The sequence below is a fragment of the Papio anubis genome, chromosome X (assembly GCF_008728515.1).
Source record: "Papio anubis isolate 15944 chromosome X, Panubis1.0, whole genome shotgun sequence".
Taxonomy (NCBI): domain Eukaryota; kingdom Metazoa; phylum Chordata; class Mammalia; order Primates; family Cercopithecidae; genus Papio; species Papio anubis.
In genome coordinates, this window is record NC_044996.1 from 67,181,606 (window position 1) to 67,198,650 (window position 17,045).

General features: G+C 36.6%; 1 protein-coding gene and 1 pseudogene across 8 annotated transcripts in view; both read right to left on the bottom strand.

Annotated features, from left to right (window-relative positions):
- Positions 1-765: 765 nt before the first annotated feature.
- On the bottom strand, positions 766-3,024 carry LOC101004097 (annotated as a pseudogene).
- A 1,861-nt stretch (positions 3,025-4,885) lies between these two features.
- The window catches only part of CHM (CHM Rab escort protein), a 193,641-nt gene continuing 181,481 nt past the window's right edge, over positions 4,886-17,045 (bottom strand). For 7 of the 8 annotated variants that reach the window (XM_021932889.2, XM_021932894.2, XM_031660757.1 and 4 more), the window contains one exon: positions 13,181-16,882. In XM_021932889.2, coding sequence (XP_021788581.2) covers positions 16,691-16,882 — 192 coding nt within the window. In that variant the 3' untranslated portion in view covers positions 13,181-16,690. Of the gene's footprint in view, positions 5,096-13,180; positions 16,883-17,045 lie in introns of those variants that run through there. The other variant, XM_017953980.3, reaches the window with a different exon arrangement.

The window sequence follows — 17,045 nt, forward strand, 5'->3', positions numbered from 1 at the left end:
AGGGGAACATCACACACTGGGGCCTGTCAGTGGGAGGCTAAGGGAGGGATAGCATTACGAAAAATACCTAATATAGATGACGGGTTGATGGGTGCAGCAAACCACCATGACACATGTATACCTACGTAACAAACCTGCACGTTCTGCACATGTATCCCAGAACTTAAAGTATAATAAAACAAAAGAAAACAAACAAATGAACAAACAAATGCTAGCAAGGATGTGGAGTAAAGGAAACACTCGTATACTGTTGGTGGGAATGTAAATTAGTACAACCACTATGGAGAACAATTTGGAGGTTCCTCAAAAAAGTAGAAATAGAGCTACCATATGATTCAGCAATCCCACTGCTGAGTATATATCCAAAAACCTGGTAATCAATATATTGAAGAGATATCTGTACTCCTATGTTTATTTTAGCACTATTCACAATAGCCATGATATGGAGTCAACCTAAGTGTCCATCAGCAGATAAATGGATAAAGAAAATGTGGTACACAACAGAATATTATTCAGCCATAAAAAGAATGAAATCCTGTCATTTGCAGCAACATAGACGGAATTGAAGTCATTGTGTTAACTGTAATTAGCCAGACACAGAAAGACAAACATCATATGTTCTCACTTATTTATGAAATCTAAAAATGAAAACAATTGAACTCATGGACATAGAGAGTAGAAGGATGGTTACCAGAGACTGGGAAGGGTAGTGGGTACCAGAGACTGGGAAGAGTAGTGGGGGTGTGGGGAGAAAAAATAGAATGAATAAGACCTAGTATTTGATAGCACAACAGGGTGACTAGAGTCAATAATAATTTATGTTTATTTTTTAAAAATTTGGACATAGGAGTTTAATTACCTGCTAGACCATCAGATGGAAATATGTAGTAAATTGATGGAAAAAAGGTTTATATACTTAGGAGAGAGGCAGGCATTTTTAGACCACTTGAAATTTAGACATTCACCAGATTGGACAATTTTTGGCATTTAAAATAAATCTTTTTGCCACAAAAAAACACAAAGCAATGTATTAAAACTGGTTTAGAGAATTGCCCAAATGATTTTTTCAACATGATTTAAATATTTTTCACATTCCATTAAATGTCAAATTTTCTTTGGCAAATCTATCCAAATACTACATTTTCATTTTACAACTTAATTTATATTTATATAGTAGAGTGTCCTAAATTGATGTTCATCAGGATACCTTCCTCTGAGCCCTAATTGTTTCTATCTTCCATTTAAAATGTATAAGTATCTTTTAATTAAGTTGTTATTCTCAAAGATAATCTGGAGAAATGATTAGGAATTAAACACCTATAAATTCTTCTTCACTTCTGTTATAGTGTAGCAATTTATTATCTAACCCATAGTGGTCTATCAGTTGAGTAGGTTTAGTTTCTTGTTCTCTTCAGACATAGCTGACTATAACTCATAAATCAACAGCTGGCTACAGCTTCTCCATTTCTTTATTAACATCTGTAACTGAGACTGATCAACATTCTTTCATCTATACATTTGGACAAGATTTCGCCTCCAACGAAGGTCTTCTTTCTCCTGAACCTGCTTCACCAAATTTGCTTTTTCTTCATTTAATTCTTGTTTAGGAAGATTCTAATTCACAGACTCATTTTGAAGAACACTACGTGACACAGAATCAAGTGACTGAGATTCACTCACATGGATATTCTTGAAGGTGTTTTTCAAATATGTGCTTTTTTCAAATTCACTTGACTATGTGTTTAAAATTTTCTTGAAATTCCAAACAGTTTTCCTCTGTGGAAGATGTTGGTTTCTCTGAGAAGTTCTTATTGTTTTCTTCATTCTCTACTTTAAGATGTTTTATCACATTGTAACAGGAATTAAATGAAGAACTTGTTTTCCTTAATCTTTCTTTAAGTGTTGCACTCATAGGTTGTTTTCATGAACTAGTTGTATGGGGAGATGATGGATTCACAAAGGCCTGTGGTACTAGGCAAAACCTAGTCTGACTGATTTTCCATCTTGAAAATGAAATATTGGTTTACCTCTCTGCTATACCCAGTGTGAGCAGAAAGCACATGTAGTTGCGGCCATAAATCTATCCTGTGCCCAAGGCGGGGCCGTGCGAGAGAGCTATAGTCAATAAAATTTAATTGTACATTTAAAAATAACTCAAGGAGTATAATTGGATTGTTTGTAAAACAAAGGAAAAATGCCTGAGGGGAAGGATACCCCTTTCTCCATTATGCAATTATTATGCATTGCATGCCCATATCAAAACACCTCATATTCCCCATAAATATATACATCTACTAAGTACTTACCAAAATTTTGAAAAAAAAGCAATCCCATTTAAAATAGCTACAAAAAGGTACCTGGGAATAAACTTAACTAAGGAGTTGAAAGCCCTCTCCAAGGAAAACTAAAAAACTCTAATGAAACAAAGTGAAGAGGATGCAAACTAATGGAGACATTCCAGGCTCATAGATCAGAAGAATGAACATCATTAAAATAAGAAGACTGCCCAAAGAGGATTCCGTGCAATCCTTATCAAAATGCAAATCTAACTGATGCCTGATGATCAGAGGTAATATTCTTCACAGAAATAGAAATAACAATCCTCAAATCCATATGGAAACACAAAAGACCCTCAATAGGCAAAGCAATCCTGAACAGAAGAACAAAGCTGGAGGCATCATACTACCTGACTTCAAAATATACTGTATCAAGTTATAGCAACCAAAACATACGGCATTGATAGAAAAAGACACATAGACTAATAGAAAAGAACAGGAAAGCCAGAAATAAAACCACATATTTACAGCCAACTGATTTTTTGACAAAGGTGCCAAGAATATACATAGGGAAAAGGATACCTTCCTCAATAAATGGTGCTGGTGTTTTACTGTCCCTTCTGTATGGAGCTTTGGACCTGAACCTTCTATGACCCTTCCTAATCAGTATAAATGTAAATTTGCCTAGTACAGAAATGCATTCACAGACATACACATATAGATATGCATGAATAATAAGAGAGACCATCGATCAGCATGTTTCACGTTGGCCACTTGTGAACAGTGATTTCATCCAAAAAGAACATACGTTTTAAACATCTGAGTAGTTTAAGTTAGAAAAAAATGATGAAAGGAAAAAAAGAAAACCGGCTAAGTGTCCTGCAAAGAGCAGTATCTGATGACCACATGTTGTAAACAGCCTGACTTCAACAGTGAGTGATAGGGGACATGTAATAAATCCTGGCAGAACCCAAGAAATTCAGTGTGTCCACATGCAGACAGGAGTATAGTATGGACCAATGTTTCTACGATTTTGGATGAATCTTTCTGTCCCCAGTTGTGAAAATACTTTTTAAAAACAATTTTAGCCTTTGAAGAGTAATTTTCTAGTCCCTTCTGTGCTTTGAAATGTTAGGGATCAAGTTTAGGGGCAAGTTCCCTGTTGGGAGTTCCTTGTTTCCAGGATTTGAACGTGTGCACGACTCGCACCACATACTGCCGGCAGGTGGGGCACTTGCTCATGCGCTTGCTACACTTGGTGCAGGTGATCATGTGCCTGCACTCAAACAGGTAGAGGCATTTTCAGAGGTTCTAATAAATGACATTTCCCAGAAGTGTGTATTTTGTGTGCAAGTGTCAGAAATCCAGTGGTGTTTTCTGAACATCAAAGCAGGGGATTCGATTATAAGGATACAAGAGTGTATCACAAACCCCCAGGTCAGGAATGATACTGGACCTCCAGCATCATTAGAGTTAGAAAGCGTCAGAAACCAATTCTAGGTTCACCTGGCCGTTCTGTGTCTCTCATCACTGTTTTTTTCTTTACAAACAGATTTTCTCTGCTCTACTGTCCACCTAGTGGAAAATATGGCTGCCTATAGCTAAAGAGGTTTCATAGTACAGATCAGCCATAGAGAAAATTTAAAACTCATGATGGATCTCAACTTCAAAGTGGGTCAGGGACCTGTCCCCACCCTAGGTCGAGTCTACTGTGGCCAGAGGAACAGGGTTATGCAGGTGATGCATGGCAATGAGTCAGGCATTGTCATGTGCTGAGGACACAGGGATGAATGGCAGGGTCCCTGCACTCAAGTTGTTCACTGTCTAGAAGACAGAAACAAAATCAGAAAACTTAGAATCCAACGAAGTAAGTACTTTATGAACAGTACTGTGGGTTCCACAGAGGGAAAAAGTAGTTTTGCCAAAGTATTAGCAGTCAAAGTAACACTACATCTGGATTTTAAAGGAAGAATATAAATTTGTTGGAAGAAAAGGGGTGTGGTAGTAGCACAGAGAGGTTAGGGCAGGGGTCCCCAACCACTGGATCACGGACCTGTACCTGTCCACGGCCTGTTAGAAACTGGGCAGCACAACAGGAGGTGAGTGGCGGGCAAGCAAGCATTAGTGCCTGAGCTCTGCCACCTGTCAGACCAGCAGCTGCATTAGATTCACATAGGAGCACAAACCCTGTTGTGAACTGGCATGTGTGGGATCTAGGTTGTGTGCTCCTTATGAGAATCTAACTGATCCCTAACGATCAGAGGTGAAACAGTTTCATCCTGAAACCATCCCTGCCCTGCTTCCCGTCTGTGGAAAAATTGTCTTCCCCAAAACTGGTCCTTCGTGCCAAAATGGTTGGGGACCGCTGAGTTAGGGCATTTTAGAAAAAGAAATGATACGTGCAGTAGGCCAGAGTCTGAGGATAGCGGGAAGTTCATTGTGATTGAAGAATAGAGTGAGAGGTGAGAAGGGAGGTAGAATGACAGGAGATGAAGCAAGAGAAGAGTATTTTGTATTTTGGGGAGGTGAACTCATATGTTATACTGAAGAGGTCAGATTGTATTTTATAGGCAACAGTTTTAAAGGACTGACATGATCAGGGCTCCTATATGTATTTAATTTTGGGGTGAAACTCTGCCACTGGTAGGGCAGGCAGATACAGTTCATTATGATGAGAAAGAATAGAATCTTACTATTTACTAGTTCACAAACATTTTTTGGTGTGTACCAATTCAGAGGTGCAATCCAAGCCTTTCCAAATATGACCTTGGACATCGTTCTATCTCTCGGCACTTCAGTTTCCTCATCAATGTCTTCGTCTATAAAAATAAAAAAGGATAATTACTTACAGGTTATTATGAGATTAACAGAAGAGAGCCTGTTGCATAGTAGGCACTATGAGTGTTACCTGTAATTTTTTTCCTATCCTCTGAGCTATGCTCAGGGTCCCAAGCTCTACCTTGTCACAGCCACATATGGTGCAGGCTGGGGATACCTACTTAATGGCTTCACTCTTACGTATCTGTGGTGTGTTACTATGCTAAATGACCCCCTTCCCATAATGCATAAGCAGAAGAAGGAACCAATGTGGTTATTTCTACCTCAATAGGTATTGGAGTAGACGGAAGAGCCGGGTGTCAGGATGACTCATTAGAATAGTCTGCAAGAGAATGATAACAGTGGGTCGTGGGAATAAAGAGGAGGTGGCTGTGATCAGGAAGATATTCTGAGATAAAAAATCACTAACATTGTGTGCCCAAATGCATGCGGAAATTGAGGAAAAGTGATGAATTGTAATTTACCATGTGTGTAAGTAAGATTAATAGATCCTTTGACTCTACTGGATCAACTATTTTGATTTTTAAAAATCCTCCAGATTTCAATTGGTTTATTCATTTGTTCCATTGGTAGCATGAGTTAGACAAAAATAACTGGCATGATCTCCATTCAGCCCTTCAAGAAGAATAGGAAAAGAAAAATTAGCCAGGTGTGATGGCATGTGCCTGTTTTCCCAGCTACTCAGGAGGCTGAGGTGAGGATTGCTTGGGCCTAATATTTCAAGGATGCAGTGAGCTATCATTGCGCCACTGAACTCAGGGACATGGTGAGACCCTGTCTCTAAAAAAATAAAAATAAAAATAAATTTAAAAACACAATAGATCTACTGCCCCATCACTGACAATTGTTGAAGGCAACAGCTAGTAACAGTGAAACTATATTTATTTCTTCCAGCCTTACTAAGATATAACTGACAAACAAAATTGTACCCAAAGGATTATAAATCATTCTATCATAAAAACACGTGTACACGTATGTTTATTGTGGCACTGTTCACAATAGCAAACACTTGGAACCAACCCAAATTCCCATCAACGATAGACTGGATAAAGAAAATGTGGCACGTATACACCATAGAATACTGTGCAGCCATAAAAAAGGATGAGTTTATGTCCTTTGCAGGGACATGGATGAAGCTGGAAACCATCATTCTCAGCAAACACACACAAGAACAGAAAACCAAACACCATACGTTTTCACTCATAAGTGGGAGTTGAACAATGAGAACACATGGACACAGGGAGGGGAACATCACACACTGGGGCCTGTCGGGGGGTGGGGGGCTAGGGGAGGGAGAGCATTAGGAGAAATACCTAATGTAGATGACAGGTTGATGGGTGCAGCAAACCACCATGGCACGTGTATACCTATGTAACAAACCTGCACATTCTGCACATGTATCCCAGAACTTAAAGTATATTTTAAAAAAAAACACACACACACACAATAGATCTACTGCCTCATCACTGATAATTGTTGAAGGCAACAGCTAGTAACAGTGAAACTATATTTATATCCTTCCAGTTTTACTGAGATACAACTGACAAAATTATACATATTTATGGTATACACGTTTTGATATATGTATATATTGTGAAATGATCTAATGTACAGCATGGTGACTATAGTTAATAATACTGTATTGTATATTTGAAATTTGCTAAGAAAGTAGAACTTAAGTGTTCTCACCACAAATGTACAAACATAAAGGTGAAGAAATGAATACACCAATTAGCTTGACTGTGGTAATCATTTCACAATGTATACATGTATCATTTCACAATAAATTATATTTTTAATATAGGGCAAAGATTGAATTTTTTACTGGATAATTGGGGCATATATTACACAATATACATTTTCGGCTGTTTCTGAAACAAAAAATTCAACAGATTCTCATAGAATAGTGTCACAAGTCCAAATGTGAGGCATCAGAAAGGTTTCATGTGTGGAAATTAGTAGCAGGCTCCATGTTGCAACTTCTAAAAACTGCCTAGATAGAAACATTTTAGAGGTTAAAAAGCATTAACAATTTTATCATTGATTGGTGATAATAAAGTAGGCAATCTAAGTTGTAAGACTATAAATTCCCTCCACTTCATGGTGCTCAATAATGCCATTTTCATTTTTAAATTTTTAACTAAGACAGGGGAAGAGAGAGGGAGAGGGGTTGACTCTGTAAACATGTTTATTCTTCTTGACCTTGCCCTGTGCCAGTGTTGCTCAGCCACACTACCTCTTTCTCTTTCTTTCTCTGTCCTGGGAAGACATCGATCAAAGGTAATAAATTTAAACAGGTGATTTTTAGAGCCCCTGGTTTCAAAACATTATAAAACAAAGTATATAGGACTGAACTGAATCCTATAGGACCTCCTTTTCAGAAATAGTGGAGGGTAGTTATGTTATAAAGGAAGAAACAATGTACAGGTAGGTTATTATTATTATTAACCTATATATTATTATTAACCTTTATCTGTCATTTTAAAAATTTACTATGAAAAATTTTAAACACAATAAAAATACATAATAGAAACAACTCCCCATATATCATGTATTTAACCATTGTTAACATTTTGTTATACTTGTTTCATCTATTTTTAAAATGTCTAAGAGATATCTTTTAAAAATTAAAATTATCTCATTCAACACTATTAATATGAATTCCTTGTATCAACTAACATCCAGTAAATGTTCAATTCCCTCTGATTGTCTCAAAACGGTCTGGATTTCGCTTTAAAAAAAAAAAAAAGATGTCAGCCTGGGTGCTGTGGCTCACGCCTGTAATCCCAGCACTTTGGGAGGCCGAGGTGGGTGGATCATATGAGGTCAGGAGTTCCAGACCAGCCTGACCGTCATGGTAAAAGCCGTCTCCACTAAAAATACAAAAAAAAATAGCCGGAAAAAAATAGCTGGGCCTGGTGCCTGCGCCTGTAATCCCAGCAGCTACTTGGGAGGCTGAGGCAGGAGAATTGCTTGAACTCGGGAAGCGGAGGTTGCAGCGAGCCCAGATCATGTCACTGCACTCCAGCCTGGGCAACAGAGCAGGACTCCATCTTAAAAAAAAAAAAAAAGTCATTTGTTGAAAACAAGGTCAGCATGTTGCAGTTGCTTGATATCTCTAAAATCTCCTTTAGTCTGTAATAATGCTTCCTACATTTTTTTTCCTGTGCCAGTTAATTGTTGATAAAATTGGGTCATTTGTCCTGTAAAACTTTACACGTTGTATCTTCATGGTGTCATTTAGCATGCTTTCCTGTCCCCCTCATGCCTGTAAGCTGGTAGTTACAGCTAAAGCCTTGATTAGATTTAGGTCCATTTTATTTTTTATTTTGGCAAGAATTCTTCCTAGGTAATGCTGTATACTTTCTATTTCAACACACAAGGAAACTTACAATGTCTGCCTTTCTACTTGTAGTAATTTAAATTTTATCAGTAGGTTTGAGTGATGCCTTTCAACTACAGGCTTTAGCAGTCATTGGTAATCATTGCCTAGGTACATTATTATACTATATTGAGTTTACAAAACAGTGATTTTTCTAATTCTATCATTCCTCATGCATTTATTAATTGTGATTCTTCTACAAGAACTTTCCTTATCAACTATTTGGATATCCTGAAATACAGTCTTTACAGGATATATGTGATAATTGCTTCCTTCTCTTTACTTATTAGTTTCTAGAACAAAGAGTGCCTTAGCAATCTTCATGCCTGGTCAATGAGGTTCGTTTGCTTTTTGGAGTACCATTATTCCCTCTTGATGTTCAAATGGCCTTATCTATGACCAATGGGAGTTCCTTCACATTGGTTCTGATGTTCTTTTGACATGACACCAGTAGCCTTTGCCAATTTTCTAGCTAGAAAATATATATTTTTAGAATGAAGTAACTGCATCTTGAGTTTATATTGATTTTTTTTGGGGGGGGGGGTTTAACTGAAATCGAAACACTGCACATATTTAATCTGTACAATTTGATGAGTTTGAACATATGCATACATTGATCTGATTCAAATTAAAGAGGACAGGGTTTTTATTATCTTTGTTTTTATATTATTTTCTTGTTCTAGAAAATGTTAATAATTCCATCAATGTTATCTTTCACAATAAATATTAGCACTATCATCAAGTCCACTCAATAAAGTTTAAGATTTCTTTGTGTTCTCTACCATCTCCATATCTTACAATATATAGTTAAACACTATGCTTGTATTAGTCCACTTCTGCATTGCTACAAAGAAATGCCTGAGACTGGGCAATTTATAAAGAAAACAGGTTTTATCGTTTCACAGTTCTGCAGGCTGTACAGGAAGCATGATGCTAGAATCTACTTGGCTTTTGGGGAGGCCTCAGGGAACTTACAATCATGGTGAAAGCAGAAGCAAAAGAGATCTTTTAAATGACCAGGTCTCGTGAGAATTCACTCTCTATCGTGAGGTGAGTGCCAAGAGGACTGTACTAAACTATTCATGAGAAATATGCCCTTATGATCCAATCACTTCCCACTAGGCCCCATCTCCGACATCAGGGATTACAATTCAACATAAGATTTGGGTGGCAACATAGATCCAGACCATACCAATGCTTTAAAGTCACTTAATTCTACATATAGTTATGCCAACAACTCAATACATGGTTATTAATGGTTTCAAATTTTATGGATTGCTTTTAGTTTGAAAGTCAAAACTATAAAACAAGGTAAAAGGAGGTCTAGCTTCCATTCCTCCACCCTGCCTCCTCCCTTTCACAATAGGTGACTATTTAAATATGTTTTGGAATGCCCCTTTCTTACACAAAATGAAGATATACACGCACCTTTGTGTGTATTCTTCTGTCACTTATAAGTATATTCTGGTGATCACATAAGTAGTAGTTTCCTAATTCCATCTTACAACTACATAGTACTCCACTGTAAGAGATGAATCATAGTTTATGTAACTAGTCACCCATTGATTATTACCTTTCCTATCTGAACTGCACTTTATAAAACATCAATGTAACCCAAAGTTCGAAGTCACTATTTTTGGAGGTACCACATGCCACCTAAGAATTTGGTGGATTACTAAACAGATTCAAATTTTTAATACAACAATACATGAATACTTACTAGTTATAAAAAACTGAAAAACTAAAACAATTATGTAGAATTAAGCGGGTGGATCACGAGTTCAGGAAATCGAGACCATCCTGGCTAACACGGTGAAACCCCGTCTCTACTAAAAATACAAAAAAATTAGCCGGGCACGGTGGCAGGTGCCTGTAGTCCCAGCTACTCGGGAGGCTGAGGCAGGAGAATGGCCTGAACCCAGAGGCGGAGCTTGCAGTGAGCTGAGATCGTGCCACTGCACTCCAGCCTGGGCGACAGAGCAAGACTCCGTCTCAAAAAAAAAAAAAAGTCTTTTTGTTCTCCCCCTACGAATACTAATCTCTTCCCAACATAATCAGTTACCACTTTAGTATGCAAATTCCTAAAAATTTCCTATGATAGGCATACATATGTAATAAACACAGGGATTTTATTTTTACACATATATACTTACCATTCTGAGACTTGGTTTTTAAACATGTTGGAGATCTATTTCATACAGACGTACCTCATTTTTCGCAGCTGCATACTATTCTATACTATTAAATGCATGTATTAACAATTCAAGTCAGTCTCCATTTAATGAACATATAGGTTATTTCCAAAATTAAATAAAACCACAAAGCTATAGTGTGGAACCTTGTATTTTGTGTACATGTACAAAACAGTCTATAAGCTAGGTTTTTAGAAATGAAAGCGTTTGGCCAAAGGCTATCTGCATTTAAAGTTTTGATAGGTTTTGATTTGCATTTCTGATGCCAAATAAATCATTCTACCAAAAAGACACATGTACTCATATATTCATCAATGTGCTATTCACAATAGCAAAGACCTGGAATCAATCCAGGTGCCCATCAATGGTAGACTGGCTAAAGAAAATGTGGTACTTACACACCATGAAATGCTATGCAGCTGTAAAAACAAAAACAAAAACAAAAACAAAACAAAAAAAGAGATCATGGCCTTTGCAGCAATGTGGAGATGGAGGCCATAATCCTAAACAAATGCAGGAACAGAAAACCAAAATACAGCATGTTCTCACTTGTAAGTGGGAGCTAAACACTGATCACATGTAGACATCAACATGGTAATAATAGACAATGCAGCCTACTGGGGAGGGAGGGAGAGAGGGAGGGGGACATGCATTGTAAAACTACTTCCTGGGTACTATGTTATCTGGGTGATGGGATTCATATCCCAAACCTTAGTATCATGCAATATTCCCATGTAATACTCCTTCATATGTACTGCCTGAAGATAAAGGTGGCAATGAAAACATTTGTAAATATCAAAAATAATGTCATTTTAATAATCTGCAAAAAAAAAAAAGTTTTGACAGGTTCTGCCAAATTGCCCTTTGAATAGGCTGTAACCTATTTATGTACTTTCTTATTCACATGTAAGAGTGTCTTTTCCCCTACGTCCTTACCACTCTGGCTATTATCAGTATTTGGGATTCTGCCAACCTGATAAGCAAAATATATCCCCTGGGTTTGTCTGCATTTCCTTGATTATTATGAGACTGGATCCTATTATATAGCTTTAAAATGTTAATTTCCAGAACTTTCAGGATAGTATTAACATATTAAAATGTGATTTCAACACAACCCTGGGCAAAATTATTTTACTTTTAAAAATAAGAGAAAAAAATGCTATGTTAATAGTACACATAGAGCAGTAGTTTCTAACATATTTTAGAAATGGAAATAGAAAATTAAGTGCTAGCATTTCATCTTTCCAAGCTCTGGAGAAAATACTCTGCTAAGCTGGTACACTCATTCCATTTTTTTCCCCCACACATAAAAATCCTAAACAGGACAATTCACTGAGGCTTCTAGATCAGCTACAGTGTCCACCTCTAAAGAATGTTTCTTTTGGGGTCGACTGTCTCATTGACAGGAGGAAGATTTGCACATGCAAGTCCTATTAACATTAATAGGAGTTACAAGCATAAATCCCCCTGCAACGATAGACCAAAAAGACCCTACAGTCTACCAGGATCCAGGTTCTAATGATTACCTGTCATACTGTCCTAGGACTCATCATCAGAAAGAGCAGACGTGGCAACTTACACCACAAGGGTATCTCATTGCAGCCCCAAAGCTAAATTGTGCATCAATGGAAAGAAAAGTGGCCTTCAAAATGTGACTTGGGATACTAAGTGTTAAATCACTTAACCAGTATTTTTAAACAGCCATCATTAAAGAAAATTCAAACATCTGGAACCATTTTTTTTTTTTAAAGTGTGAATTTGTATGAGTTTCAAGGTGCTTGAAGGATAATACAGCTATTTATTTAAAAATTCAATTAATCTTATCTTTCTTAAAATTGATTAATTAATAATCTCACAGATAAACCGCCAGTTTTGAGAGTCTTGTTATCTTTTTAATGTCTCCTTACTGAGGAACTTTAGAAACTACTTGAAATTGACAAAAAGTGTCAGTCTGCTTTATTTGACTCAATAGCAAATCATAGTTTATTGAATAATTTCTGCATAAAAAGAATATCAGCAGTCTCTTGTCTGTTGCAAATGAGTTGCTGGGGACTCAAACCCCTTAAAGAAAAACATTTCAGGTTCTCATTTACCAAGCAGATATGAAACACCTTTCAGATTCTCATCATGTAAGTGAGATGTGAAAACAGTCTGCAGGCAATCAATGTACTATAAATTCATAGCCCATGCTGCACAGTCTCTACAGCACTGATTCCAAACAGAAAAAGGTCTCATTCACCTTTGTTTGATATTGGCACTAATGTTGGCATCTAGAACAGTTTGCAAAGTAACTCACGCCCTATATTATTTCATTGCCTTTCTCACAAACTTAACACAGTTGGCAGATGCCTAAAAACAAAACCAAATATACAGCTTGACAATTAACTATTTACATACTAGACTAATATTAAAACATAAATCAGGTTAAAGGCAATCTTCAACTTCTTGGCATATATAAAAGATGTAAGTACTACAAAGTATGACACCATGCCTGAAAAGGATTTAAAAGTCTTTATTTCCTTTGAAAACTTACTGTTAAAGTGTACAATTTATGAATAATCATATATTCATGCTTTTTGAAATACATATAATAAAATTAACTGAGTAAAAGATGAATTCTTCAATATCAATAGCAGTAAATAACTTATTTGCAAGAAAATTATTACAATTCCTGATGTAAAGAATCACCAACCACTATTTAGCAATTAAATTTCAACACATTTTTTGGGAACTCTTTAGGACTTTAGACAAAGGCTACTAAGGCTGCCAATCCAGGTAACTATGGCAGTGACAGAAGTCAATCATTAATACTGCCATTATTTTAGACAAAGGGCTGACAATCTCAGAAACTAGTTCTAGAAATTATCATCAATGTGGCTATTTTAATATGGACAAATACATATTATGGGAGGTAGGGAAATTGTTATTCCATTTTCCTATAGAAAAATATATAAATTGACCTTTTATATATACACAAGTATGTATACACATACAGTGTATGTTTTTCTGAGCAGGCACACCACTAGGAAAATATACAACAGCAACATAAGGATTAGGTATTGGTTCTCATACTGCTCACTAAACTGAATGGTATTATCATTTTTGGTTAATAAGAAGCATGCATAACTAAAAAGTTTAAATATATGAATCAAAATTCTTTAATAGCATTTTTTGAAATTTTAAATTAGCTACTGAAAATTTTCCACTATGTACAATATATTAATTTTATTAATATGACTTCAAGTTTAAGGTTTTAAAACAAAACCAAAAGATTTTTCTTTTAGATTTAAAACTATAAGAACAAATATTTATTGGCAGTAATTAGGATAGCTAAAAAGAAAGCTCTAAGAATAATTTCTGTTACATTTTGAGGCAACAGGTAATATCTGAAGTTCTTAAAGTCTTTTATCAGTCATATGATATTTTAATCATCACGAATCATGTTCAGGAACTTTTAAACATTTCAATCGTATTTAATAAATGACCTGAAAGAGAGATTCTGCTGCTGGCTAATGGATGAAACAGGGTACAATAATGGACCACAAACTATCTCCTCCATTGTTCTATACATAGGCGGCTGTAGTAAGGCCAATAGAATTTTTGTGGTTATTCTAGGCCTACCCTGATTGTCTGTTTACATGAATGTGCATACTGCATTCAAGTGGCCTTAACTCTAAGACCGTAACAGTACAATATCTTTATTGGCAGAATTTACTGCAATTGTACTCAGACTCAATCGTCTCATCTACTGGAATCTTTTATAATATATTGCTGATATTCAGGAGCAAGGCCAATACCTGGTACATTAATAGGTATGTATTAGACATTGAGTGCATATGCCCCAGCTGGGTTTCAGGAAACATGATTTGATATAAGAAAAATCGAATCCCTGTGACAAAGTAGGTTATAATGTGATCCTACTGTCCCTGATTTATGTGACATTATAAAAGGGGAAGCGAAGGAAAGGGGACTAAAGAGATGGGGAGGGGCTGTACACTGGGAGGTAGGGATAGGAGCAGCCTGAGAGGCTAGTTAGTTAAGTTCTTCCATTATTCTGGCTTGAACTACATCTGCAGTGGGTAGAAAGGTGAGGCAAGAGCTACGTTCCTTGGTTCTTTCCATTTCCCATCAATCTGTGACCTGTCACAGCTGGCTTCCTTTAAGAACATCTCTGAAACCTGATGAGGTCAGGGACCAGCTGCAGTTGAAGTATGTAAGAACTATGTACTTTACATTGGAGCCATGGCTTCCTGACAGACAATATAGGCCAGATCTTGTGGAAAAAAACCCAAAAAACCAAAAAAACTAAGAGTGCATTTGTTTGTTTATTTACAGGCAATTGTAAGTCTAAACTATTACTCAAATAAAGTAGACCATCAGAGCTTGGCCATTTGAGAAAATTTAAATACAGGCAACGTCACTGTAGCTTGGTTTGCTGCCTATGTACAGCCCTAACTTCTTTTTTTTTTTGAGACAGAGTCTTGCTCTGTCACCCAGGCTGAGTGCAGTGGCACAATCTTGGCTCACTGCAACCTCCGCCTCCCTGGTTCAAGTGAGTCTCCTATCTCAGCCTCCAAAGTAGTTGAGATTACAGGTGCCCGCTATCACACCCAGCTAAAATTTTGTATTTTTAGTAGAGATGGGGTTTCGTCATGTTGGCCAGGCTGGTCTTAAACTCCTGACCTCAAGTGATCTGCCCGTCTCAGCCTCCCAAAGTGCTGGGATTAGAGGCAACCCTAACATTTTTATGTAGAGTGTATTTTAGGGCTTGCCAACTATCATACACAATTTGGAGCCCTTGGTGGTTGCAGGTTTACCTACCAGAAAAGGAGTATTAACAATTTATAGAGTGTTTTCCTTAGTAATATTTCAAAACCATAATTCTACTTGTTACTATTTTTACTGGTCTGTATGTAAGAATATAAAATACTAATTTTAAAAAGAAATTTCCATTTAAAAAGCTTAATGCAATAAAAATGCGTGATCTATTTCATTTGTTGACTGACAACAAGCAATTATTTCCTGCGTGAGACTTCTGAGATTCATCAAGTCAATGGGAAAATTCTAAAACGATTTTCTTCTGGCAAACCCATTCTAAACATGGCATTGCATTGGTCTTCATAACCACTCTCATACAGTAGGCATAGTAATACTATTTCCACTTTATATATGGAGAAACGTAGGCTCAGAAATTAAACAATTTACCACATATCATCAGAAGGACAGCCAGGATTAAATTAGGTCTGTAGACAATTAGCCTAATACTCTAGTTATTTGACAGACAGAACATCCAAATATCAATGAGCCTATCCACACCTTTCCTTCCATTCTTTCACTTCTTCATTATTGACCTTTCCCAATATGTAAATAATTTACAAACAAATATCACTACTGATACTAAAAAACACTACTGACTTGTTCTTAACAATGCCTAAACACCTTTGTATTAGCATTTTCAATGCTTCTCAACATAGAAAGCAAAACAAAACAAAACAAACCTGTATTCTAAATACAGGCTTCTATCTAGATCATGATACTTTAGTTTTTCTATATGTTTTTATCATTATGCTATGATGCTCTTGTCCATAAAGAAAATATAATTCAAATAACCAAAGAAAATATGTGAGCTGGTTCTGAAAATGTGGCTTTCAAACAAAGATCCATAGTGGTAAGCAAAATTGTCCTAAGACCACGGAATTATTAACAATGCATAGGATCACTTTCATATCCACAGTTACATTCCTGAGAATCAATTGATTTATAATTTTCATCTGCTAGTCACACAAGTTTGGTATTCAAAATGAGCAAGTCAATGTGCTTTGTAAGTGTTGTGTGTTCTTGTAACGTCCTCTATAAGGAAAATCCCCTTTTGGATTTCTATTACCCATTTTGCCTTATAATTGCTGTTGCTTTCTAACATTTTTCAAACAGTCTTTCTATCAAGCAGACTCTGAGACCAGTAGAAATTTCCAAAGTTGGGTATCCAGTTCGGTGTATATCCATTATTCAGAGGACTCCTCTAGGTTTCCAAGGTTTGTGCTTTCCTTGAAAGTCTCTGAGTTAGCCTCTGGTATGGCACTGGATTCTGAAGCCTCTGGCTGTAAACCGTCTCCATCAAGGACAATGTCTTCAGGATTTGGTGGAGGGGGACAGAAATCTTCACTGGGGCAGATTTCCTGGAAAAGTGTTTCAGCCTGGCCAAGGACGAAAAGATAAATCGGTTTTGGAAATCAGTTTAAAATGTGTGTGCATTTCTGGCATTAACTAAAAACAATTAAGTGTTATCCTTAAAATTTTCCTTAAGCAGGTTATAGTACTTTATCAGAATACATGAACTTCTATAAGTCTGTTTTCAGA